Here is a 27,489-nt window from a genome sequence, read left to right as displayed (position 1 = left end):
GGATGGAGGTCCACTTCGGGTTTTCCTGGGTCTCTCCCGAAGGGTCGCACGTCCCTCCTTCGCGCCGGGCCCAGGCCGGCGGGCTCCCCGCTCGGGGGGGGGGGGGGGGGGGGCTCGGTGCGCCCAGCTCGGCGGCGCCGCAGGGACCCAGCCCGGGCCGCTCCGGGAGCTCGGGGCCCTGGTCTGGGCAGGTGGCTAGGGGCGCGGGGAAAGTCCCTGGCGGCCGGGCGGGTGGGGCGGGGCGCCGGGAGGGAAGAGGCGGACCCGTGCCCTGCGCAACCAGGGCCGCCGCCGCGGCGACGTGAGCCGCACAGCGGACCCGGCTCTTGGGCCGGGCCGAACCGTGAGGCGCCGCGGGGCCTCCGGCGCCCGAGCCCTGGTCATGCGGCGGCCGCCGCCGCTCTTGTGGCTGCCGCTGCTACTGCAACTCGGCGCCGCGGCGCCCCCAGCAGGTAAGCGGGGCCTTGGTCCCCCAGGCCGCACGGAGGCGTCGCCGCAGCGGGTAGGGGGTGCGCAGGGATCCCCGAGTGGGTGGAGGTTCGCGGGGATCAAAGAGCGGGTGGGGTGGGCGCGGGGATCCCGGAGCGGGTAGGGGGTGTGGGGGAAGCTCTGATGGGGGTTCAGTGGACTGCGGGGAATTCCGGGCAGTCTCCGGGCAAGCAGCTGGTGGACCCGGAGGAGCCGCGAGGCGGCGTCGCCTCTCCCTGTGTCCCGGCCCTGGGGACACCTTTCCGAGGAAGGCGGACACACACTGTTCCTCCCTCCACTCCCACCCCTGCGTTGCCGCACCCTTGGAACGCACTGCGTCGCCGCCTCCCAATTCGTCCAAGTGGACAAAAGAAGGACCGAAGCCAGGGCTCAGTACTGGGCCGCCTCGACCGGCCATAGGTTCTTCATCCTGGGTGGCTTGAAAGATGCCCTGCCCCCTGCCTGGCATGTACTACCCAGGGGCCCGAGTAGAAGTGGGACCCGAACCGGCCAGTCTTGTAGCTTCGGGCTGGCGCCACCAGCCAGGAGCAGTGACCTTGGATCTTAAGGTGTAACCATGACTCAGTCTTAGTGTGGCCGGGGTGTGTTTGACAGTAGTAGGTCTAAAATCCAGAAGGTCAGTTTTCTAGGATCAGATAGATGGGCAAGACCTATAAATATCCAGACCCCCAGTTGTGTTGAGGGAAGGGGCAAGCAGCTGAACCAGATTTAATCCCAGCTCTGCTCCCAACTGGCCAGCCCCTTACCTGGGGTCTTCTCTTACCTCTGATACTAACTGCCCATACTTGTGAGCCAAATACAGGGAGTCTTCCAGTTACCACACAGTTCGTTCCTGCAACAGTGATGTAACCTGAATTTTGGTGTAAGTCAAAACACACCCTAACCTATTGCTTAGCTATTGTAACACCTATAAAGTCATAATATAGAACATAAAAACACAACTAAGCCACAGAGAAAGGAAAAGGACATAAATATACTGTAGTATACACTGTACTGTATAGTAGTAACAAAAAAAATGACAAAAAGTGAATGTATTCTTCTGCTGTGTGCAACCAAACTAGTTCGGCCATGTAGTCCATAAGCACTACCTAGTGGGGTAAACCAAAACACGTCTCAATTTTTAAAAGTTTTTATGGGAGTGAGCCTGGTAAAACTCAAAAGGTTGTGTGTGGTAAACTCAAAAGGTCCTGTGTTAAGACTGTTGTAACCCGAGGACACCTTGTATAAACAGTTTTAAGAAAAGAAAGGAACAATGGCAGGTGTAGGTGGGAGAACGATCCCTGTGTGTATTTGTGTTTTGCTGGGTTCTGTCCCATGAAGAGACTGATATCATAGGTTGTGTAGCAGCACTTAAGAGTATCAGGAATTTAGAGGTTTCCTCCCATTTGAAGTTATTCAGATTTGTTTCTTCTACTGGCACTCTTTGCAAACGCCCTTAAAATTCCAAGCTTCATAAGAGGAACCTTGCCTCTGAGAGTGTGTGCTCCTGGTTTAAATGGGTTTCCCCTGGGAGTGGGCTAGATGGGTTGACTCCTGATTCCAGCCCTCCCCAGCATCCAGTCCTGAGCAGCCTTGGTCCAAACCCTCCCTGGGCCCCTTCAAGTGAGATTTGGGGATTGGTGAAACATTGGTACCGGAGCTGGGTGATGGGCGGGTGGTGGCACTTTACCCTAGCACTGCTATTGACTAGTGGTGGTCTGTGAACTGTTTTGACTCACTGGGGAGCCCAGAGATTGAGAGAAATGTTTAGAAACTGCATTACACCGATTACATAGTAAATGGGTAGGAGAATTTCTACACTTTTCCACAATTCACAAGTGTCCTTTAGGAATCATGAATTCTTATTTTTTATTTTATTTTTATTTTTTGTGGCCAGAGGAATAATAAAAAAAGAGCATTGGAAACCAATTTTTTTAAAAGGAAGACTTATATCTACCCCTTGGAGTTGTTTTAGGGATAACATATGTGAAATATTGGCTCTGACCCAATTTGTAGTGATGCTTTACATCAGGGGTCCCCAAACTTTTTACACAAGGGGCCAGTTCACTGTCCCTCAGACCATTGGAGGGCCAGACTATAAAAAAACTATGAACAAATCACTATGCACACTGCACATATCTTATTTTAAAGTAAGAAAACAAATGGGAACAAATACAATATTTAAAATAAAGAACAGGTAAATTTAAATCAACAAGCTGACCAGTATTTCAATGGGAACTATGCTCCTCTCACTGACCACCAATGAAAGAGGTGCCCCTTCCGGAAGTGCAGCGAGGGCCGGATAAATGGCCTCAGGGGGCCGCATGTGGCCCACGGGCCGTAGTTTGGGGACCCCTGCTTTACATGGTGGCATTTATTTTGGTGAGAAAACTAATCATCATCATGAAAGTACAGCAAGTCAGCCTGACTAGGCAGTGGTGCAGTGTACAGAGTGTCAGACCGGGACGCAGAGGACCCAGGTTCAAAACCCCAAGGTCACAGGCTTGCACGTGGGCTCACCAGCTTGAGCGCGGGGTTGCTGGCTTGAGCATGGGATCATAGACATGACCTCTTAGTCGCTAGCTTGAGCCCAAAGGTCACTCATTGGCTTGAAGCACAAAGGTTGCTGGCTTGAAGCCCAAGGACACTGGCTTGAGCAGGGGGTCACTGGTTCTGCTATAGCCCCCTGACCAAGGCACATATGGGAAAGCAATCAATGAACAACTAAGGAGCTGCAAGGAAGAATTGATGCTTCTTATCTCTCTCCCTTCATGTCTGTCTGTCCCTACCTGTCCCTCTCTCTGTCTCTGTCAAAAAATAAAAAAATAAGAAAGTGCAGCAAGTCAACTGACTCTTTAGTAACATAATTACCTGAGCTTTGAAGTAGTGAGGTTTCTTTTTGTAATTGTCATACCTCCTGCTTAATTTTCCAGTGGATTGCACTGGTACTCCTGCCACAGAATTCTATTATGGTGGTTTACTGACTTGAATATACGAAGTGTCTAATGGGCTTAGAAACCCTGGGAAAGATGTAAATCCCCAGCAACATAAAAACCATTGCAGATGAGTTTACATCAGGTGACTCCCACTTGTCCATAATGCAGTTGAAACTACTAAACTGGGATGTTTTGTGCAAACTCGATAAATGATAGTAAGAACTACCATTTATTGGGCCATTCTTCTAGGTCAGCCAAGGTAGATGCTCAGTGCTTTATATACATTATCTTTCTTAATTTTTTTCAACCATTCTTTTGAAGTAGGTAAGAGCCCCATTTTCCTCCCAAAGAAACAAAGCCATCCTTTTTTTTTGGAAGAGTCAAATTGCCTGTGTAAAAGAAGTGATGTCCAGGATTTACTAATGAGAACAACTTCCTGGCTGTGGTTGAGTGAGTGTTCAGGGAATTTTTGTTTTATGTTTTTTGTTTTCATTTGACTTCTCACCTTCAGGGTTCTAGAGGAGGTGTGCTCACTGATATTCGTCATAAATGATATTCGTCATTCCTATTCTTGACCCATTGATGTCAAAGTCCAAAAGAGTCGTTGATTGTCAAGATTAAAATTATTAATTTTAATGAGAATTGTATTTTGTTGTATTATCTGTGTGGGATGTGTGTTAAATGAGGCTGGTAAGACCCAGGATGCCCTCTTCTTACATCTGTATAACTCTGAAATGCCTGGAGCCAGGGTGGATCAGAGGTGATGGATTGGGATAGGAAGGTGGAACAGAAGAAGCTGTGGTTGTAGGGTGCAGAGAATACACTGGACACCTAGATTATCCCTTCTTACCATTAACAGTGTAGGAATCATTGCCCCAAAGGTTGTGGCAAAGGAAGGTAGAGTCGGGATTTGTACACCTACTTAGGGCTGTGAGCTTTTAGCTTGTAGGAGCTGGGGTTTCTTTAGAGCCCTGGTGTTCACCCATGGGAACTGTATCCATTTCCTGTTGTTTCTGTAACAAAAGACCACCAACTGCATGCCTCACAACACAGATGTGTAGTCTTACTGTTCCAGAGGTCAGAATCTGGTACAGGTTTCCCTAGGCTAAAGTGAAGGCAGGGACCATTTCTTTCTGGAGGCCCTGTGGGGGACAATCATTTCCTTCCTCTTTCCAGCTTCTAGAGAGAAACACTCTTCTGGTGACATTGGGTCCACCCACATAGTCCAGGATAATCTCCCTATTTTTAGGTCTCCTGATTAGGAACCTAAAATCATTGCAACCTTGAGTCCTCTTTGCCATGAACTTCATATAAGGGGTGGGCAAACATAGGTTTACAGTTGTTCGTATGGGGAAAGACATGCAGGTTATGATTATTACAGTGGCTTTTTAACTCAGTGTTACAACTGTAAACCAACTTTTGTGCACCCTGTTTATTCACAGGACATAGACATCTGTGTGTGGAAGACTACTGTTCTGCCTTCAACAAGGTCAGACTATGGAATACAGTGTTCAACACAGGGCTGGGTGCCCTGTTGGTGGTCACAAAAGGCAGGGACTGTATGGCTGTTTGCTGCTCACCAGGACCCCTGGAATAGCCCCATCTGAAAATGTACACTTAGGCAGCAGTGTCTGATTTCCTTTCAGTCGTGGTCTTGCAATATGCGCACACTACAGATATGAGAGAGATGGTATTGATTCACTGTTTCTATAGAAACTGAGGCTCAGGGGTGGATTTGACAGGATCCCATGGGTATGACAGGATGAGGATTCTGGCTGAAACCCATAAATCCCACCCTCTTCCCACTGTTGATAGCAGGTGGTCTGGCCCTAAATATATGACTTTGGAGCCATGCAGATAAGTCCATGGCCCAGAGTTGTATACCCACTGCTGGCCCTAGCCTCTGAGACCAGAGAAAAGGGGGGACAGGCATCAAAGAAGGGAAAGGACAGCTGGGCTCGGTGTGGGCAAGTGGATGGTTATGAGCTGAGGACACAGAAGCTGGCTACAGATTCTCTGCAGGAGGTCGGTGTCTGAGCCCCAGGCACGGGCTAGAACAACCCCTGATCTGCAACACCACCCTTCCTGAGCTCACCTTTGTTGTGTTGGGGACCCTGTGGGTGAGCCACCAGCCACAAGAAGAGGCCAGGGCCATGCTGTGATCATACTGGGCTCCACACTGCACGGATATTAACTCATTCAGTCCCCAACACAACCCTTCAAAGTGTGTACTGCCATCGTCCCCACTATACAGATGAAAGAAGCGAGGCACAAAGAGGTTAAACAACTTGCCCGATCTCCCATCAGGGCTGTGTAGCTTTGAACTCAGGCAGTCTAGCCCAGAATCTGTGCTTTTAGTCCAAAGTTGGTTTTTCCAGATGATAGTTCTTAAAATTATTTTGTAATCCACTTTGGTTCTGAGAGGTGGATGTTGGTACGTCCGCCTACTCCAGCGCCATCTTGTCTCTCCTCCACTTACCTGGAATCCGTGCTTCTAACCACATGGCCATGGTGTAAACAAGGCAAGGACAGGGAGCCCTGGGCCCTGGGCACATACGCGGGAAGCAGCTCTGATAGGGTGGCACCTTAAGGGAGTGAAGTGGAGAGCCGTGGCATGACTGGAAAGAAGGTTCCAGACAAAGAGATGTGAAGTAGGAGGATGTCCAGCATCTCCCAGAAACAAGGAGGCCATGCAGGCCCAGGTGAAAGGAGTGAGGCTGTCAGAGGACAGGCCTGAGAGGTGCTGGGCGGTGCTTCGAGGAGGTTGTTAATGAGACCCTCTCCGGTACTTCACTGGAAACACACAGTTCTAAGACTTGTTCCTTCTCTGAATGTAGTGAGAGGGGATTCCAAGAAACTCACCCATCAGAGCAAAACCCCGGTCCCCTCCTTGCTGCCCAGTCAGAATGAAAGGTGAAAGTGGGAGGTTCTCTGGACCCTGCAGTTGTCACAGGGAAGCCTTCTGGTCCCCATGTCGGTGGGGTGGAAGCCCTTTCTGCACCATTGGGCCTCTCGGGGCTTCTTGTCTTAGCTGAATGTCTAGATAGGGGGACAGGGTACCAGGAGAAGGATGAGGGAGAGAGGATCCCTGCTGACACCTCCCTGGATGGAAATGGACAGGCAGAATAGTGGTCTCCAGAGACGTCCTTCTCCTAAGGCCTGGAGTTTGTGACTGTGTTACTTTATGTGGCAAATGGGACTTTGCGTAGGTGATTGAAGTAAGGATTTTGGGGTGAGGAGGTGACCCTGGATTGTTGGGTTCCATAGGCCCAATATACTCTCCAGAGTCCTTGAAAGATATGGGAGGGAGGCAGGACAGCCAGAACCCGGGAGATGGCAGCACATAGCCAGGGGCTCAGGGAAACGGGCCAGAGGCCGTGAGCAGCTTCTGGGAGCTGAAAAAGCAAGGGACCCTTTCTCCCCCAGAGCCTCCAGAGGGAACCAGCCCCGCCACACTTTCACCCAGAGAGACCTGTTTCAAACTTCTGACCTCCAGAACTGTGAGAATCATAGATCTGGACTGTTGGTGGTGATTTATTTCAGCATCAGCAGGAAACTGATGGGAGGCAGTAAAAAGAGGTTTCTGAGATTCTCGATAGATGCCCAGCCCTAACCAAGCACTCAGCTACTGAACACTGTCTAGCCCTGCCTGGAGGGAGGACTCTAGTGCCCAGCTCAGTTGGGGGTCGTCTGGGACACAGCAGCCCCTGTGAGCCAGATAGGCCTGCCTGGAGAGCAGGCCATCTGTCTGCCTTGGCCCTGGCTTTCATGAGGCCTGGTAGGAACTGGGACAAGTGTTGCTGGTTCAATAAAGACCTGCAGTGAAGTTCAGCCCAAGCTCATAGCCGTGGAGATGGTGGCATGTAAACAAATGGGCCACAGACTTGGTGACGTATCTTTCAGAAGAAGGGTTGGCCGGCCTCCCCTTAAATCTTTCCATCTCAGATGAAAACTTATCTGTATGGAGCTTTCTTGAGAGAGTGAGCTCTCCAACACGCTGTCTCTGGCCTAATCCTGTCATGTAGTGCTCCAGCCCACTGGGAACTACCGGTGTTGCATGGGAAAAACCTATACTCAAGGCACAAAATTATGTCAAGAGGAAGAGAGAGGGAGGCCTGCCAAGGGAGGCAAAGAGGGACCTCCTGAATCTCCTTCTCCCTTAGCTCTCCCAGAAGCAGAACAGAGGTAACAGGATTATAAGAAAGGGAGAGCAGGTGACAAGGGGAAGAATGATTAATGGCCATTTTGCTGACATGGAGAAAGGACTAAAATGATCAATATATTCCTTTTCTTTTGCTAAGTAACAAGCACAAAGAAAGGGCAATCCAGAACTTGTAGGCTAATTTTCTAAAACCCGTTCACATGTATTTCTTTGTGTCTGCACAAAGGTGAACCACTCACACTTTCTTGGTGTTTGCATCCAAGAGACATTCGCTCAGGGCTTTTAACTAAAATTCCCCAATTCAAGGCATAGAGGGTTCAAGGTTAAATAGGTGATTACCTACACTGTCAGGTGTCTGCCTGGGGGTTGAGATTGTGTCTTCCAGGTCACCCCAAGGAAGGGATTCTGCTCTTGGTGGTGGTCCCCTGGGGAATGGTCATCCTGGTGTTTGTAGTTCTCCAAAGTTCATGCACGTAGTGCTCATCAGGGAGGCTGGTTGAGAGTGTCCCCGGGGTCCCTGTGAGACAGCAGATCTGATGAAGCCCGGAAGATGGGCCTCGCCCTCCCAGTGCCTTTGGGGTTTGCATCCTGCTTTGGTGTGTGCGTGTTACAGGCTCACTGCACACAGCCTCGGTACTGCATCCTGGGCTAATGCATGTCCCATGACCACTAGTGTAGTTTGCACCACAACCTGTGGAGTGTGACATTATCAGTCCCTCATCCCTGAAGAGGAAACTGAGGTCTGCCTGCTAAGTAACCTGCCCAGTTACACCCTTGCACTAATGGTGGAGCAGGTGCTGCAGGCCAGCCAGACTCCAGAGCCCAGGGCTATTCCTAAGAACTGAGACCTACAGGTGGAAAGGCAGCCCCATGCCCTCTTCTTTGCCACAGACTGTTGACGTGCCCTGTTTAGTCCCCTGAGTGGGGTTGAGGGGACATGCCAGGGAGATAAGCTGATGTGGTTCCTGCACCTGGAGGAAACCTGAGCTGTGTGAATGGTTTGGCAGCTGTGTGTTTCTATATGTTTTTCATTAACTCGTCACTTCTGCTCCCCCTTTTCCCTCCCCCACCTCCTCCCATACTTTTATTCCTGGTCCCTCTCAAGACTCTCCTTCCCAGCTGCCCGCTCCGCAAAACCCGAGAATTCGTCTGTACAACGCCGAGCAGGTTCTGAGCTGGGAGCCGGTGTCCCTGAGCAATGAAACGAGACCGGTGGTGTACCGGGTACAGTTCAAATTGTAAGCCGGATCTTTCTGTGGGAATCCTTACTGGGAGCTGTGGGGGACCTGTGGAACCCTAGGCCAGCTGCTTGTGACTGCCTGTCGGCAGGATTGTGAGCAAATCCATGGGAAGCACACAGTGGTGGCATTCAAGTAATTTAACAACCAGTTCTCTGCCCTAATGACTGTTTTAAGTACTTAAAAAAAAGATATACTGAAAGGTAGTTTATTATTTCATACATTTAATACTTAAATAAGAACAATAAAAGAGGACACAACACAAAACGGTATTATGTTATAAGAAAGAGTTTTAAAATATTAATGATGCCCTGGCCGGTTGGCTCAGTAGTAGAGTGTCGGCTCGGTGTGTGGAAGTCCCAGGTTTGATTCCCAGCCAGGGCACACAGGAGAAACGGCCATCTGCTTCTGCACCCTTCCCTCTCTCCTTTTTCTCTGTCTCTCTCTTCCCCTCCCACAGCCAAAACTCCATTGGAGCAAAGTTGGCCTGGGTGCTGAGGATGGCTCCATGGCCTTGGCCTCAGGCGCTGGAATGGCTCTGGTTGCAATGGAGCAATGGCCCAGATAGGTGGAGCATTGCCCCCTAGTGGGCTTGCTGGGTGGATTCCAGTTGGGCACATGCGGGAGTCTGTCTTCTGCCTCCCCGTTTCTCACTTAAGAAAAAGAAATTAATGAAAAAGTATTAAGTAATACCTGACAAAAAATAATAAAACTGTTATTTAAGATATTTCCATATTGCTTTTTGATTGGCATCCTTACTTGCAATTTTTTTTTACCTGTGGACAGAATGAACATTACTACGGGCATTTAAAATATACTGTTGCTCAGATAATATTAAAAAAAAGTAAGGGATGTAAATTTGTGATTTCCACCTTGGGCGGCTGCCCAAGTACCCAACTTAGCAAGAACCCTGATTACAAGTGCCATTTTAACAACTGGTTTGCCAAACTCAACAGAAAATTAGGTATCAGTTCTCTGCCAAACAGGTGCAGACTGGCTGAATCCCACCACTGGAAGCAAATGTTTCTCTCACACTTTTTTTTTTAATTCAGTGAGAGGAGGGGAGGCAGATCTACCTGGCAAGCCACTAGGGGGTGATGCTCTGCCCATTTGGGGCATTACATTGTTGCTCAGTAACCAAGCTCTTCTTAATGCCTGAGGGGGAGGCCATGAAGCCATCCTCAGCCACCCTCAGTGCTCGGGGCCAACTCACTCCAATCGAGCCATGGCTGCAGGAGGGGAAGAGAGAGAGACAGAAGTGAGATGGGAAGGGGTGGAGAAGCAGATAGGCACTTCTCCTGTGTGCCCTGACTGGGAATTGAATCCAGGGCATCTACACACAATGGGCTGATGTTCTACCACTGAGGCAACCAGCCAGGGCCTCTCTCATACTTTTAAAATCGTCCGAAGACAGAGATTACCCAGCCTCCACCTCAACCAAAGGCCTCAAGAGAGCTCTGCTGTTGGAACCACCTTAGCCTCTCAGTTTGGTGGAAGTTCATTTTCCCATTGGTTTCAGGAACTAGAAAGGCAAAACCCACATCCTCCATTGTTATTTGCTTGCCTTGTTAAATAAGTTAATACTATTGGCTAAGTCATTTTACATTACTAAATATAACAAAGAGTAAAATAAATGGTGATGCTCAGTGTCTGGGAGACTGTGGTTGGCAGATGCAGGGCTGGGTCAGGATCAGTTAGCCCAGCCCTCTTAGAAAGGAGTTCTATTGTACATTTAGAGCCATGGAAATGTCCATGTCACTATCCTAAGTAGATAAGACAACCCCTACCACCACCACCACCACCACCATTGGGGAAAAAAATAAAAAATTATGTTCATGAAGATGCAAATCCAAGTGTATATTCATATCCGTTAGCAGAGAAATGGCATGTCATGTTAACTTGTAATAACTGAGCATTAGGCAGACACTAAAAACGATAATTGTATCATTTGGTAGCAGTTGAAACGATGTAAAACTTGGAATGTATCTGTGGTCAAAAACAGATCTGAGGCCCTGGCCGGTTGGCTCAGCGGTAGAGCGTCGGCCTGGTGTGCGGGGGACCCGGGTTCGATTCCCAGCCAGGGCACATAGGAGAAGCGCCCATTTGCTTCTCCACCCCCACCCCTTCCTTCCTCTCTGTCTCTCTCTTCCCCTCCCGCAGCCAAGGCTCCATTGGAGCAAAGATGGCCCGGGCGCTGGGGATGGCTCCTTGGCCTCTGCCCCAGGCGCTAGAGTGGCTCTGGTCGCAGCAGAGCGACGCCCCAGAGGGGCAGAGCATCGCCCCCTGGTGGGCAGAGCCTCGCCCCTGGTGGGCGTGCCGGGTGGATCCCGGTCGGGCGCATGCGAGAGTCTGTCTGACTGTCTCTCCCCGTTTCCAGCTTCGGAAAAATACAAAACAAACAAACAAAAAAAACCAAACAGATCTGAGAACTTAGAAAAAAAGTTGTTAGTGGAGTGGGTTTCCAGATGATTTCTTTTTCATCTTTAAATGTCCATTTTAACAGTATTTGCTTAATAAAAATAGGTTCTAAACTGGGGTTTATCTCTGAACTTATCTATTCTACAGGTAATTATATAGATTACAAACTTGATCATCTTTAATAAATGGACCAATCTACCAGGACCAATAGCATCACTTGCAGGGTCCAGTGGAAAATGAAATTGGGGGACCCCCATTGAAACATCAGTGAAAGCCACTGAAGCATGCACTTAAAATAGGTCAATTGCATGGTATGGGAGTTATATCTGAATAGGGCCACTTTAAAAACCTCAGTGCTGAGGAAACTGTCATGCACAGTGGAGAAGAGGATTCTGGAAAGTGAAATCCTTCTTGTCATTGCAGTTCCAGTAACAGTGAGTGGTCCGACCTCAACAACCAGACTGTTGGGGTGAACTGTTCGAAGATCACCGTGACAAAATGTAACTTCACCCGGACCAGTCACACCAACGGCTTTGATCCGTGTCACAACATCACTTTACGTGTCCGAGCCGAACTGCAAGACCGCGTTTCTGCCTGGATGATAGCGCCTTGGTTCATACACTATCAGAATGGTAAGAGAACTCAAGTACACACAGCTGCCTTTATGGCTGCCTGGCTTCCTTCCCATTCTTTTTTGCCAAGCTGCATTGGCTGCATGCACCTCAGTCCTGCCTCTCAGCAAATAGGTGGGGTGATGGTCAACCCCAAGTACTGACCGTGGATGCTGGTGCTCAGGGAGTGGGATTTGTTTTGACTGGGGGTTGGCAGACTACAGCCTGCAGGCCAAATTAGGCCCACCAACCTGTTTTTGTAAATAAAACTTTATTGGTGCGCAGTCACACCATCTTTTAATTTATTGTCTGTGGCCACTTTCAGGCTGGCCCAGTAAAATAGCTACAGTAGGGACTGCCTGGCCTGCAAAGCCTAAATTCTCCCTGGCGCTTTAGTGAAACAGTTTGCTGACTTCTATGCTAGATGGAATTCTAGCCTATTGGCCACACTGATCCCCCTTCCCTGTCCTGGTACAGCTTCTTTTATGTTCAAGAAAGACTCGAATTCAGCCTTGAATGGTGCCTGGCACATAGTCAAGATCAGTAAATACGTGTTGAATGATTGGGTGAAAAACATGCCCCCAGACACTGGAAGGATGCATAAGAATCGTCAGGTCCTAGCTTTTCCATGTGCTTCCATCAGGGATTCATTTTTCACATGGCTCGCTGTGCCCAAGGTTCCTGTGGTATCTGTGGTTCGTGTAAACACAAAGTATGAGACTCACTGGGATCCTGATTTAAACAAAAGTGTAAAGCAATGAAGGAGATAGGATCGCTGTCCAGGTATTGGATGACACCTGAAGCCATTACTGTTCGTTTATTGATATTTTAGGTGTTATAGTAGTATTTAGTATTTTATTGATGTTTTTAAAGGGGGGGTCCTATTGTTTAGAGATACATGCTGAAGTGTTTACAGATGAAACGATGTAATGTCTGAGATTCATTGAAAATGATCCAGAGACTGGGATGGTCAAGGTCAAGGTGGATGGGCACAGGAGAAACAAAACCAGCCACGACATGGTTGATTTAAAGTTGTGTGGTGAGGACGTGAGCCTTTGTTACGGTCTTCTCTCTACTCTCTCCGTGTCTGAAATTTTCTGTAACAGGAAGCTGAGAAAAAAGTCAGTGGCGTGTGGTAGGTGACACCGAGGTGGACAACGCAGACATGAGGTCCCTGCTGGCTAATCCACTGCTGTGGACGAGCCGTTTGTCCTGGTGTAGAGGGCTATCACGTATGAGCTATACAGTATCACCTAAATGAGAACTAGTTTAAAAAAAAAAGTGGGCCCTGGCCAGTTGGCTCAGCGGTAGAGCATCGGCCTGGCGTGCAGGAGTCCCGGGTTCGATTCCCAGCCAGGGCACACAGGAGAAGCGCCCATCTGCTTCTCCACCCCTCCCCCTCTCCTTCCTCTCTGTCTCTCTCTTCCCCTCCCGCAGCCAAGGCTCCATTGGAGCAAAGTTGACCCGGGCACTGAGGATGGCTCTGTGGCCCCTGCCTCAGGTGCTAGAATGGCTCTGGATGCAACAGAGCGATGCCCCAGAGGGGCAGAACATCGCCCCCTGGTGGGCATGCCAGGTGGATCCCGGTCGGGCACATGCGGGAGTCAGTCTGACTGCCTCCCCGTTTCCAGCTTCGGAAAAATAAAAATAAAATAAAATAAAATAAAAGTGATGGTGGTTACAGGCCACTGCCCAGAAGAAAGTGGTGGTAACAAAAGCAGGACCTGTCATGAAAGCTGTTGGTCCCGTGTTAGCCGCTCTGTTCCCCCAGCCTGAGTTGGGCAACAGTGTCCTTGGTTAGTGGCTGGCGAGATTATCACTCTCTGTCCCCTCATGGGGTGTTGTCCAATCCCATTGCTGCTGTCACCACTTGTGGAACCGGCTTGATGATGGTTCCCCCAGCACTTGAGGGTAGAAGGACGAGAGGGCTGGAGGGGGAAGGATCTGGCATCATGCAGACCTGGGCTTAAATCCCAGCTCTGCCACTTGCTGGCTGTTATCGTGGCAGAAGTGCAGCCACCTCTGGGCTTCAGTTTCCCCCTCTTGGAAATGGGGGTCCCCTTCTATGGCTGCCACACAACCTGTGTGGACACATGTGGGATGTCCACGCTGTCCGCTTTGTAGTGATCGCTCAGGACATGGAAGTCTCTGTCAACAGTGAGTCCCACTAAGTCTTGGGTGCAGTGAGAGAAGGCAGTGTCTTCCTCAAGAGACAAGCTCACTGGCCTGACGAGGCAGTGGTGCAGTGGATAGAGCGTCGGGCTGGGATGCAGAGGACCCAGGTTCGAGACCCCGAGGTTGCCAGCTTGAGTGCGGGCTCATCTGGTTTGAGCAAAGCTCACCAGCTTGGACCCAAGGTTGCTGGCTCGAGCAAGGAGTTACTCTGTCTGCTAAAGGCCCACGGTCAAGGCACATATGAGAAAGCAATCAGTGAACAACTAAGGTGTCGCATTGCGCAACAAAATACTAATGATTGATGCTTCTCATCTCTCCGTTCCTGTCTGTCTGTCCCTGTCTATCCTTCTCTCTGATTCTCTCTCTGTCTCTGAAAAAAAAAAGAGAGAGAGAGACAAGCTGACTGGATAGGTAGCAGATTCCAGATCCTGGACTCCCTTCACACAGGGTAGGCCTTTCAGTGCTGCATTGCCAGCAGTCATGGCTGCCTTTCATGCTCCACTCCATGCCCATGGCTAAGTCACGGGGATGGCTAGAGACCGCCCCATGGATATGAGAGCACCACAGCAGCTGGGCCCCGGGGGTCACAGGCTCTCCCATGCTACAGCCCTGGGAAGCTTGAGAACATGTGTGCGAGGAGGATTCATGGAAGAGCCCTGGGTCCCCCACAGCCAAGCTGCACCTCCGGCAGCCGGTGGTAGGCCAGCCCCACCCTGTTTCTGTCTGGGTTAGTTCCCCCACAGAACATATGATGTCAGAGGGCATAGGTGTGAACCCTGTAGGAACCAGTGGCGAGACCATTGCTTCACCCATACCCAGGGGAGAGTGTGGAAGCCTAAGAGCAACCAGGCCACTGTCATGAACACTGTTCACAGACACATGATTGTCTGCGTGCATAACCTACACATAAGCAGGTCTCTTTGAGCTGGGAGGACCCAACCTCTGCTTTGAATGGAGTTCCTCTGGTTGATTATACTCTTTAAAATGCTTGGTGAATCTGTGACTTACATGAGAAGCCTTAACAAACAGACTTATGATGGTAAGATCTGTTACTGAATTTCAGCATCATATTACACTAAGATGGGAGACAAATGTATCTAAAGGTGTGTGAACACCACTTTGGTTCATTTACATAGAAATTATATAACAAAATATGTATAGCAGGTAAGGGCTAATGGAATCTTTTCCCTCGGCATGAAAATGGGACCTTTGGTTTACCTCCCTGTTCTGTGTCTCTGGAACTTGATAAAGGTGGCATGTCCCCCTGGAATTAGGCAGCATGGCTTATGGTCAACATCACCCCTGACTGGGAAACTGCATTTCAACCAGGATAATTTGAAATTCTGGTTGGAAGCCACATCTCTGGGCTTTGCTAAGCACAGTGATTCTTGTAACTGGGCATGTCCCTGGTGGGCTCAGGACACTGTTCTTGTGGAGTTATGATAAGTGGTATTGGCTCTTGTGGTTTTTAAGCCCAGGAAGTTCCTGTACCTTCCCCATGTGGGTCTCGCTCCTTGCACCTGAGCTGTCTCCTGGGGGGACCAGAGAGACTCGTTCTGGGCTGCCATGGGGATGGCTGCGAGAACCCCACCTTCCACTGAAGCCAGAGTCCCTGGTGCTGCACTGTGGCTCCCTGAGCCTCCTGCCTTGTAGCCTTCCTGGTCAGACTTATACCTGGAGCAGCTGCTGGTAATCTTGTGTGCCTACATGCAACCTCACTACATATATAAATATATGTATTTGATGTCCATGCCACATATATAATAAGTATTGTGTATATACAATGTGTGTGTATATATGATATATGTGTGTATAAATATTTACATATTTTCTTGTTATTGTTTATAATTCTATTTCAGTGACCATCGGGCCTCCAAATAAAATCTGGGTGACCCCTGGAGAAGGCTCCCTTATCATCAAGTTGTCCCCTCCCTTTGACATCGGTGTGTCCTCCATGGTCACTTTTTCGTATTACGTCCACTACTGGGAAGAGGCAGGCATCCAACAGGCAAGAGCTTTTTTTTTTTAATTTTGATTTTCTTTTCTTGGAGTTTCTAACATAGCAAACGGAAGTAGACTCTGATGTGGGCAAGGAGAGCAGGCCACTTCCATGTGGCTGTGGGGTCCGAGACCTGTGCGGGTTTTAACCCACCTCTTCAAGACCTGTTTCTCTCCTCACTCTGATGGAGCCCTTCTACCAATCCGCCTGTGGGGCCCCTCTGTCTGATGTCACCCCGTTTCCATTACCTGGGTCCAGAGATTGCTGGCACATTGCTCATGGTTCTCCTGCCACACTCTGGGGTTGGGAGAAGATTCTAGTGAGTCAATCGCTAAAACAAGGAATCCACCACAGTGGTCTGCAAGGTTTCATGGTCTGACTTCCTCTGGTTTGGCGGTTTGCAAAGAGGGTTCACGTGAATGGGTGTGAAGCCCACTGGAGCAAGAGAGAGTGTGCCAGGGAAGTGGGACCGTGGGCAAGAGAAGGCTGGGCCCATGCCGAGAACCACGTGCATGCAACCGTCAGAAATGCAGGCCACGTGAGGAGGGCCTGAGGCAGGCGATGAGGTGGACAGGCGGATCCGTCTCAAGGGCCTGGTCAGCCCTGGGTAGTGCAGGAACAAAATGAGGACTTTTAATCCTCTCCAGTGCCTGGTATCCAAGTGGCATTTAATGAGGTTACATTATATAAACTTCATGACTTCCTAATTTTGACATTATTATAATTTTTATAATTCATAATAATAAGAGCTTATTACATTTATAAAGAGCTTTCTTTGTGCCTGGCACTGAGCAGGCTTTTTAGATATATCATCTCATTTAATCTTTGTACCAGCCTGTTACATGCGGAGAGAAACGAGTGAGGAGGCAGCTGGCCAAGGTCAGCCGCTGACCGCCAGCAGAACAGAGTGAGACATCTGACCTCAGGTCCTGCTCTTATTTGCGGTTTCCTTCCTACATAATTTCTATTTGCACCTTCTTGCCATTGCTTTATGGTGAGTCTGGGGAAGGCAAAACTCACTGAAGAACAGGCTGTTTGCACATAGGGAAGACAGAAGTCATCTTTCCCCCAAACCTGAGGCTGGGATCCGGTCAACTGGAATACAGAAGGTCTGGAAAAATCCAGAAAAGAGAGGCAGCTGCCTCTTCCTGTACATCCTGGGCCATGTGCACCCCGACTTCAGATGTGGTGCTGGGCACTGTGACCACGGTTTCTCTCTGCCACTTAGTTGGTTTGAGTTATAATGACTCTGAAAGTCACCACTGTGATCTCCATTCCAGCTCTGGGTCTGTGTGTCAGGTGTCCCCAAAAGCAAACCCCAAGATGTGCTCAAGGACTCTTGGGACTCGGTATATGGCTATACTCCTGGCTGTGACTCATTACAGAGAAAGGACACAAAGAAAAATCAGCAGAAGGCAGAGGCAGATGGGCTAAGGCCACAGGGAACCAGACACAAGCTTCAAGAACCCTGTCCCCATAGACTCACACAGGACACACTTAATTCCATCACAGCAAGAGGTGCCAACATGTGAAGTGTTATCTGCCAGGGAGGCTCCTCAGAGCCTCTGTGTCCAGGGTTTTTACTGGGGGCTGATCCTGTAAGCATCCTCTCCCAAGTATTTACTGAAATTCTGGACTGCCAACAGGAAAGCAGGGGCCGGGCATAAAACCACCCTTAGCAGTTAGGACATGGTAGGACCCTCCAGAAATCCAAGTTCCCAGGTCCTGAGGTTCTCGTCCTGAGGGCGGCAGTCCTGGGCCTGCGTAGACATGCCTGCTGGTGGCTGTCCTTAAAATGGCTTCCTGTGACATCATAGTCTGTCAGCATCAAACTAAAGAAAATAAAATTAAAAATCACCTGTAACCCTGGTAGTCATAAATGATACAACTATCATGTATCTTCTTAAAATATATTCTGTATACTCTTGGATAACCGGCTGTTTTTCAGTCTACTCAGTAGCAGCTCCACCCCCCCCACCCCCTACCCCGTGTCACTGAGCAGAGGTTATGCCACCACCACCTCACACGACTACAGTATACTCTGCTGTGTCTGTCTCCAAGCAAGAAAGCAGTCCCTTACAAGAAGTCCTAGATTGCCACAATGCAGTATATCTTTTCCTTGTTTCTCTGCAGAACAGTGACAACTTTGTAGGAGCCAGGGGCTGGAGTGACCCAGGTGTGGAGCTAAGGCCTGAGGGTGGGAAGCCGCAGGGGGTGGGGAGAAGGCCAAATCCTCTAAGAATGTGGGCTCTAGCTGTTTACCGATGACTTTAATAGCTAAGGTCATTTTGACCAAAACTATAAAAGGAATCAGCACAGTTTAGTTAAAACTGGAAGCAGGTTAGCAACTAAAAGGCACATTTTTTTCCCAACAATTTTTTTTCTGTTGACTACCGCATTTCCCCATGAATAAGACGCTTCCATGTATAAGACATACCTTAATTTTGGGGCCCAAAATTTGAAAAAAATGTATTACATAAAGTTATTGAACTCAAGTTTTATTCATCATAAAATTCATTCATCACTGTCAAAACTCCCATCCATTAGCTTGTCCTCATCTGTGTCTGATGACGAATCACTGTCTTCATATATTGCCTCGTCCTCAGTTCCATCTATGGCATTTGACATGTCACACTTCTACAACCACTGTAAGACGCACCCAGTTTTTGGACCCCAAATTTTTCAAAAAATGGAGTGTCTTATACATAAGGAAATACGGTAACTTGAAGTATCTAGATTAGATTAACAACAAACTACAAAATACTCGTTTTAAAGGAGCAAATTTCATCCTAGAAATGGTGCTGAACTCCAGTTTTGGACCACACGTTGCTACGGTTGGTGGGTCTTCGATGGGCCCTCCCTCCGAGGCCTTGTGGCCAGAAACAGCCCGAACACCATTGGCATCTTTCCTCACACCTCTTGTCTGTTTTCCAACATAAAATGTGTCCAGTGCAGGTGAGGGGCTCTTCAAAGCCAGCACCTCCTATCCTTTGGTTATTTTGTCCTCTGTGAAGTTGAGCAAACATTGGAAAGAGAGAAGTGGCTGGCCATATCTGTTGGGGTCATTTACATGTGTGGTTGTTGATTTTTTTTTTATGTAGGATAAAGGCCCCTTCAGGAGAAACTTCATTGTGCTGAATGATTTAAAACCCCTAAGAGTGTACTGTTTACAAGTCAGGGCACAGCTGTCTTGGAGCTCGCAAGCCATCTACATACCTGGGCATTTGAGCGATGTATCTTGTCACAGAGCAATGGCCAATGGTAAGATATGCCTCCTTATGTCCTTTCTGTGCTGGGAAAAGGGTACTCCTCAAATAGTGAAGTTGGGGAACACTTATGAGGTGAAGGGTGATGGGAGCAGGGAGACTCAGAGGGAAGGTGTGAGAAGAGAGCACATAGAGTTTACCGGCTCGTGCCGACATCTCTGGTGGCCACAGCCACCATGCATCCCGCACCTTGCTAGCTGTTCATTGAGCATATGGGGTGGGGAGGGGCTGGTATCTGTCCATTTCCCTGGGACAGGAATATAGTGTCAGCAGTTGACAGAAGAAAAATCACCTGATGTTTGCACCATGTGTGGGCCAGTTCTCTTGTTCATGCGTATGTCATCTCTTTAGCCTCCACCAGGCTCCAACATGTCTCCCTGGTCACCGTGGGGACTTTTTTGACACTGTTTGGGCTGGCAGGGGCCTGTCTCGTCGTGATCCAGAGGTACAAAGGCCTGATTAAGCACTGGTTTCACTCTCCACCGGGCATCCCAGTACAAGTAGAAGAGGTATGTGTGCCCACTTCTCCATGGGTGGTGTGTTGGCACTCCATAGTCCCCTGGTCACACTACAGAGCACAGCAGTGGGCAAAGCCATGGACACAGACGTTTGTGTTACAAGTGGGGTGGGGTTATCTGTATACCAGGTGCATAGCAGCCTGATTCACAGCAGCCCAAGGATGGAAACAGCCCAAGTGTCCGTCAGTAAATGAATGGGTATACCACGTGACATACATATACAATGAATATTATTAAGCCTAAAAAGGGAAGGAGATTCTGACCCATGCTAGAGTATGGATGAGCCTTGAGGATATGGTGCTAGGTGAAGTAAACCATCTTCAAAAAGACAAAAATCTATGTGGTTCTGGCCCTGGCTGGTTAGCTCAGCGGTAGAGCATTGGCCTGGTGTGCGGGGGACCCGGGTTCGATTCCCGGCCAGGGCACATAGGAGAAGCGCCCATTTGCTTCTCCACCCCCCCCCCCCGCCCTCCTTCCTCTCTGTCTCTCTCTTCCCCTCCCGTAGCCAAGGCTCCATTGGAGCAAAGATGGCCTGGGCGCTGGGGATGGCTCCTTGGCCTCTGCCCCAGGCGCTAGAGTGGCTCTGGTCGCGGCAGAGCGACGCCCTGGAGGGGCAGAGCATCGCCCCCTGGTGGGCAGAGCGTCGCCCCTGGTGGGCGTGCCCGGTGGATCCCGGTCGGGCACATGCAGGAGTCTGTCTGACTGTCTCTCCCCGTTTCCAGCTTCAGAAAAATACAAAAAAAAATCACAAAAAAAAATCTATGTGGTTCCCACTTATATGAGGCACTTAGAGTAGTCACATTCATAAAGACAGTGGAAAGCAGTGGTTTTCAGGGGCTGGGGCAAGGAAAATGGGGAGTTAGCGTGTAATGGGGACAGAGTTTCAGTTTCGCAAAACGAAAGATGTTCTGGAGACGGAGGGCAGTAATGGTTGCACAATGTCACTTTACACTACTAAGCTACGCATGAAAATGGTTAAGATGATTTTTTTTTTTTTTCCGAAGCCAGAAATGAGGAAGCAGTCAGACAGACAGACTCCCGCATGTGCCCGACCGGGATCCACCCAGCATGCCCACCAGGGGGCGATGCTCTGCCCATCCGGGGCGTCGCTCTGTTGCGACCAGAGCCATTCTAGCGCCTGAGGCAGAGGCCACAGAGCCATCCTCAGCGCCTTGGCCAACTTTGCTCCAATGGAGCCTTGGCTGCGGGAGGGGAAGAGAGAGACAGAGAGGAAGGAGAGGGGGAGTGGTGGAGAAGCAGATGGGCGCTTCTCTTGTGTGCCCTGGCCGGGAATCGAACCCGGGACTCCTCCACGCCAGGCTGACGCTCTACCACTGAGCCAACTGGCCAGAGCGTTAAGATGATTTTTGATGCTGTGTGTATATTACCACAATTAAAAAACTTTTTTTTTTTGCCTGACCGGGCGGTGGCACAGTGGATAGAGCATCAGACTGGGATGCGGAAGACCCAGGTTCGAGACCCCAAGGTCACCAGCTTGAGTGAGGGCTCATCTGATTTGAGCAAAAGCTCACCAGCTTGAGCCCAAGGTTGCTAACTCGAGCAAGGGGTTACTCGGTCTGCTGAAGGCCTGCGGTCAAGGCACGTATGAGAGGGCAATCAGTGAACAATTAAGGTGTTGCAATGCGCAACGAAAAACTAATGATTGATGCTGCTCATCTCTCCATTCTTGTCTGTCTGTCCCTGTCTATCCCTCTCTCTGACTCTCTGTCTCTGTAAAAAAACCACATTTTTTTAATGGCACAAGGTTGGGCAAAAAGTGACCTGACTGAGAAATTGGAGGCAGCTGTCCCTTTCTCCGGGTGCTTTTCAGAGAACACCTGCAGTGAAGCCTGGCAGGAGTTGTGAGAGCAGTATAGGCAGAAGTCAAGAGCATGAGCCTCGGGCCAGACAGGGCACTTAGGATATTCCTAGAGGACAAGCAAGCAGCACTGTGAGCGCAAGGCTTTGCACACCGGGGCTCCGTGGATGTTACTAGTGTCGTAAAGGCCTGAGAAAGAAAAGTGGTGGTGGTGGGAGGAGACTTGCAGAAAGTCTTCTTTTCCCGCACAGCCCCAGCCCCCAGAGGGTCTGTGAGGCAGCTCGGCCCACTGAGGACAGTCGGGACATTGTTAGGGTGAGACACTAGGTGATCGGAGAATAATTAAAAGTATTTGCTTCAGGAGATTTATTGTTCTTTGGTAAAATTGGGATAAAACTGACATTCTGGCCCTGGCCGGTTGGCTCAGCGGTAGAGCGTCGGCCTAGCGTGCGGAGGACCCGGGTTCGATTTCCGGCCAGGGCACACAGGAGAAGCGCCCATTTGCTTCTCCACCCCTCCGCTGCGCTTTCCTCTCTGTCTCTCTCTTCCCCTCCCGCAGCCGAGGCTCCACTGGAGCAAAGATGGCCCGGGCGCTGGGCATGGCTCTGTGGCCTCTGCCTCAGGCGCTGGAGTGGCTCTGGTCGCAACATGGCGACGCCCAGGATGGGCAGAGCATCGCCCCCTGGTGGGCAGAGCATCGCCCCTGGTGGGCGTGCCGGGTGGATCCCGGTCGGGCGCATGCGGGAGTCTGTCTGACTGTCTCTCCCTGTTTCCAGCTTCAGAAAAATGAAAAAAAAACAAAAAAAACTGACATTCTGTTTTGTTGGAAATAGAATCTTACTCTGTGATATTTAGAATGAACAGATATAAGGTCCGAGTCTGTCTAGACAGTGGTACTTCTAGAAAGAGCTGTAATCACTGTTTCCGTCATCCATATTGAGGTATTTAAAGTAGCCAGACATCATACAGACTATATGTGACATTCCCTCTTCGAGCCTCCCTACAAATACCACATGACTCCCCAAAAGAGGATCTAAAACAGTCAAACTCATAGAAACAAAGAGTAAAATCGTGGTTGTCAGGGGCTGGGGAAATGAGCAGACAGTTGCTGTTCAAACAGTCTGAAGTTTCAGTTTTGCAACTAGAACAAATTTCAGAAATCTGCTGTCTCACATTGTGTCTATATTAGGACTGAGTCATGCATTTCAATTTTGTTAGGAGGGTGGAACTCATGTAAGTGTTCTTACATAAAGAAACAAAAAAAAACCCAAAACTTCCCTGGTTACTATTGTCACAAAATAACAGCTTTCCAGGGATCCCAGAGTTTGACTGCATTAATCTCTCACACGGCCAAACTCCCCCCATCAATGAATTTACTGCAAGTTGTTCCTTTGGGATTTGAATTTAACCTAAAGTCTTTTGGTTCCCTCTCCTGGGAAAATATGGAAAATACCGATCAGTGCCCATGGAAGTTAGGTGAAAATCCTGTTTCACTTAGGTTTTTGCGATTCCCCAGGGCTCCAAGCCAACAGTATCTCCTAGGACCAGGCTCTGGGCTCTCTGGAACTGGGTGAGCTCGTGGCTTAGTATAAAGCCCAGGAGGCAGGGAAAGGAATACTACAACAAGGACCTCTGCTCTCTCCTCACCACCACACCACCGACCCTGGGTGGCACTGGCCATCACTGCTGCCCTCCTTTCCCCCATTGTGGGTGAATAACAGATCCGACTCTCCCTTCACTGAGAAGTTAGAGTTGGAGACATGCTGGGATTGATAATCCACAGGCCCACACCCCGGGAAGCTGGTCAGAGCTTGCTTATACTGAGTGTGATGTCTCTCCTTCAGACTGTGACCGTGGTTGGGCCTTGACCCGTAGTAGCACTGTCAGTGAGATGACAGGTCGAGGGGTAGCCAGATTTTAGAAGTTGGTGCGTTGGTGGACAGAATAGGAAGGTATATCTGAGTAAAACATGATGGTGCCAACGAAAACATGAGTCAAAGGTCTGGTGTTTTAAGCTGATCAACTAACTTCAATGTTGGTTTTCAACCCTTTCAAGTATTTAAAGAATCCAGCTCAGCCCATCTTAGAGGCCCTGGACAACCATAGCTCGCTGACGGATGATGCCTGGGACCCTGTGTGTGTCGTTTCACTTCTAGAGAAGGAGTAGAAGATGACCTCCAAAGCACTTTGAAGCAAAGCACTGGTTCCATTCCCAAGCTTGCAGGAGCAGGACTTTGAACCAGTGACAGACACTGCTGATGTCCCCGCCAAGACTCCAAATTCCCACTGCAGAAAGGGCCGGCCGGCCGTGCCTGCGGAGACACGTGGTCCTCGTGGAGAAGACGGGTTCATTCTTTTCTTTAAGAAGTTTTGGCCCTAGCTCGTTGGCTCAGTGGTAGAGCGTCAGCCTGGCGTATAGATATCCCAGATTCAATGCCCAGTCAGGGCACAAAGAAGAAGCACCCATTTGCTTCTCCACTCCTCCCCCTCTCACTTCTCTCCTCCCTCTCTCTCTCACTCTCTCTCCCCACCCCTCCTGCAACCATGGTTTGATTGGAGCAAGTTGGCCCCTGGCAGTGACGATGGCTACATGGCCTCCACCTCAGGCCACCTCAGGTGCTAAGAAGAGCTAGGTTGCTGAACAATGGAACAACTCCCCAGATGGGCAGAGCATCACCTCCTAGTGGGCATGCCAGGTGGATTCCGGTTGGGGCACATGCAGGAGTCTATCTCTGCCTCCCCTCCTCTCACTGAATTAAAAAAATTTTTTTCTAATCATACCATTTTGTAAAAGAATTCTACAGAGGTAGCCCAGAAAAATTAAGATTTCTCTCAAACACTAAAAAGGCCTGTAATTGTTTGTTAGCAAAAGGGCTCTGGCACCCCTCTGATATCTTTCCTGATCCTTGTGGTTTGGGCCCGGCAGACAGGAGACTGGGTCCTCTCCATGAGTCTGGCCAGTGAGCTGAGGCACCTTGAGCAGGTCACATAACCTGTCCCGGCCTGTCCCTATAAGGGCCATGGAACAGCTCTTTACTGCCAGTCTCCTGGCTTAAAATGTGCTTGATCCTGTAAATATTTCCCTGGTAATGTAAGGGTTTTTTGTTTTGGTTTTTTTTTTAACTAAAAATAAAAGACTATATAATTAACCTTTTAAATGTCTATGTCAGGTATTTCCTCTCCACTTCACCTTCTTATTTTGGCCTATTTTCTGCCAAGTTTCACATTTGCTAAATTACTATACCTGAACTTTTGATTTCACACATAACACCCAGTAGAACTACTGAGGCCTCACGGTCTCTTGGAAAGAACATCCTACATGTGTCACTTGAGTCCTTGAAAGGTATAAGGGATTTTCTGAAGCTGCCTTAGTACCTCATCCAACGTGTGAGTCACATGGGTTGACAAAGGCAAGGCTTGTACACAATCATGTTTGAGTTGGAAGTGATAAAGATGGACTGGGACTTACATGGAGTCTGGAGGGTCTGTTTATGGGAGCTGCTGGGAGTTCTCCCACTGTGTTTACAATAGAATTCTAGGGTTGTACCTGCCCCTCCCTTAATGTCCTTCTTCCTCCTCTATTAGTAACTCTGCCTTGGCATGCAGTGTGTGTATGTGGCATGTCTGCATGGCTGGATTGCAGTCTTTTATCCTGCCCCACCATAAATCCTTTTTTGGTAAGGAAACACCTAGTGGATGCTGTTTTCTAGTCAACAAAAGCAATCTTAGAAATCATCTGTAACAGAGCCAACTACCCAGCACCCGATCCAGCCTGCTCCCTGTTTTCATGTGACCTGTAAACTACGAATAATAGTTGTTCTTCTTAATATTTATTTTAGCATGACAAGGTGGCTCAGATAAGAGTATTGACCTGGGATGCTGAGGACCCAGGTTTGAAACTCCAAGGTCGCTGGCTTCAGTGTAGGCTTACCAGCTTGAGAGCAGGTTTGCCAGCTTGAGCGTGGAATCATAGATGACCCTCTGGTTGCTGGCTTGAGCCCAAGGTCACGAGCTTGAGCAAGGGGTCACTGGCTCAATTGGAGCCCCCTGGCCAAGGCACGTAGGAGAAGCAATTGGTGAACAACTAAAGTGCTGCAACAAGTTGATATTTCTCATTTTTCTCCCTTTCTGTCTGTCTCTTGCTTAAAAAAAAAAAAAAAAGTTTATTGATTTGAAAGAGAGAGGAAGGGAGAGAGAGACAGGAGTATTGATCTGTGCTTGCATGTGCCCTGAGGATCAAACCAGGAACCTCTGCGCCTCAGGACAATGCTCTAGACAACTGAGCTATCTGGCCAGAGTGATACAGTTTTTATATTCTTTAAATAGTTGGAGAAAAGTATATGAAAATAAACTTTGGTGTCAATAAGTAAACGTGTATTGGAACCTAGTGTTGTTCATTTGCTTATGTATCGTCTGTGGCTGCTTTTGCACTGCAAGACGGAATCAACTAGTTGCAACAAATTGTTTGCCTACAAAGGGTAAAATATTTGCTACAAGAAAAAAACCCACCTGTGGTGGCGCAGTGGATAAAGCATTGACCTAGAATGCTGAGTTTGCCAGCTTGAAACCCTGGGCTTGCTGGTCAAGGCACAAACAAGAAGCAGCTACTATGAGTTGATGCTTCCCGCCCCACCCCCTTCCTCTCTCTCCTCACTCTAAAATCAATAAATAAAATTTAAAAAACAGAAGAAAAACAGATCCACTCCTGTTACTGAAGGTCAAAACCCCATATGACACAGATTATCTAATTCAATGATCATCTATTACACAGGAGGAGGGGTATTCTTTCATATATCCTATGAAGCATATGATGAACTATGGATGCAGAGTTAAGAAGTATGCATAGCAATGGAGAAAAGTGGACTTTATACCAAGAATAGATTACCCAGAGATGATGGATTAGTTGCACCGAGGCCACTGCCAGCCTGTCAGGTTACTTTGCATGAGAAAGGCACCCATCTTTTTTTTTTTTTTAATGGGAGGTGTGGGGAAAACGGCTGTGTCAGGCTTGCTTGCTGGTTTCCCAGCTGCACGGACTTTGCACAATTAAAGCCACATGTGTGTCTCTGTGAAAAGCTATGGGTGGTTTCCCTCCATGGCAATTCTCCCACATCACTCTCCTGCCATTGTGAGGTGTGGTTCCCTGATTCCCTCAGCCTTTACTGTGAAGGGCGGTTTTCCTGATTCTTTGTCCTCCACTGCGATTGCTAGCCTGTGTCTACCAGCCTCCAATAAACAACGGGAATGGTCCAATGCTTTCCTCTAATGTCTGCTAGAATTCATTGTGAACCTGCCTGGCCTATAAGAGGGGAGATAGAGAGACAGACTCCTGCATGTGCCCCAACCAGGATCCACTGAGCAACCCCCTTCCAAGGCTGATGCTTGAATCAACCAAGCTATCCTCAGTGCCTGGGGCCAATTCTCAATCCATTCAGAGTCAGAGGGGATGAGAGAGAAGGGGGAGAGGGTGATAGCAAAGCAGATGGTTGCTTCTCATGCATGCCCTGACCTGAATCAAACCGGGAGATCTGCATGCCAGGCCAATGCTCTATCCACTGAGCCAACAGACCAGGGTGGCAACAGGCCAGGGTGGCCCCCGTCTTTCGAGACTGATTTCATGTGCCATGAATTTTCTTAAGAAAATCGTACAGACCTCTGCATGTGAAGAGCACATGCAGACAGCAGAGCGCTGGGCAAGGAAGCTGCAGGTGGAGCCTGTTATCCTGGCATAGAGGTTAGGAGCCCCTGGCACAGGGGTCGGGAACCTTTTTGGCTGAGAGCCATGAACGCCACATATTTTAAAATGTAATTCCATAAGAGCCATACAATGATCTGTGAACGTTATGCATTATCCAATAAAAATTTGGTGTTGTCCCGGA

At 49.0% G+C, this 27,489-nt stretch overlaps 1 protein-coding gene across 1 annotated transcript; it reads left to right on the top strand.

Moving 5' to 3' along the window:
* Positions 1–246: 246 nt before the first annotated feature.
* IFNGR2 (interferon gamma receptor 2) lies at positions 247–27,489 on the top strand. Its single transcript, XM_066370307.1, has 7 exons — positions 247–452; positions 8,672–8,804; positions 11,646–11,854; positions 15,868–16,016; positions 19,109–19,268; positions 19,625–19,782; positions 23,667–27,489. The coding sequence occupies exons 1-7, from the start codon at positions 383–385 to the stop codon at positions 23,775–23,777; spliced, it is 990 nt and encodes a 329-aa protein (XP_066226404.1). The 5' UTR covers positions 247–382; the 3' UTR covers positions 23,778–27,489.

The sequence above is a fragment of the Saccopteryx leptura genome, chromosome 2 (genome assembly GCF_036850995.1).
Source record: "Saccopteryx leptura isolate mSacLep1 chromosome 2, mSacLep1_pri_phased_curated, whole genome shotgun sequence".
Classification (NCBI taxonomy): Eukaryota; Metazoa; Chordata; class Mammalia; order Chiroptera; family Emballonuridae; genus Saccopteryx; species Saccopteryx leptura.
Note: the sequence above shows the minus strand (reverse complement) of the source record. Positions and strands in the feature narration are given on the sequence as shown.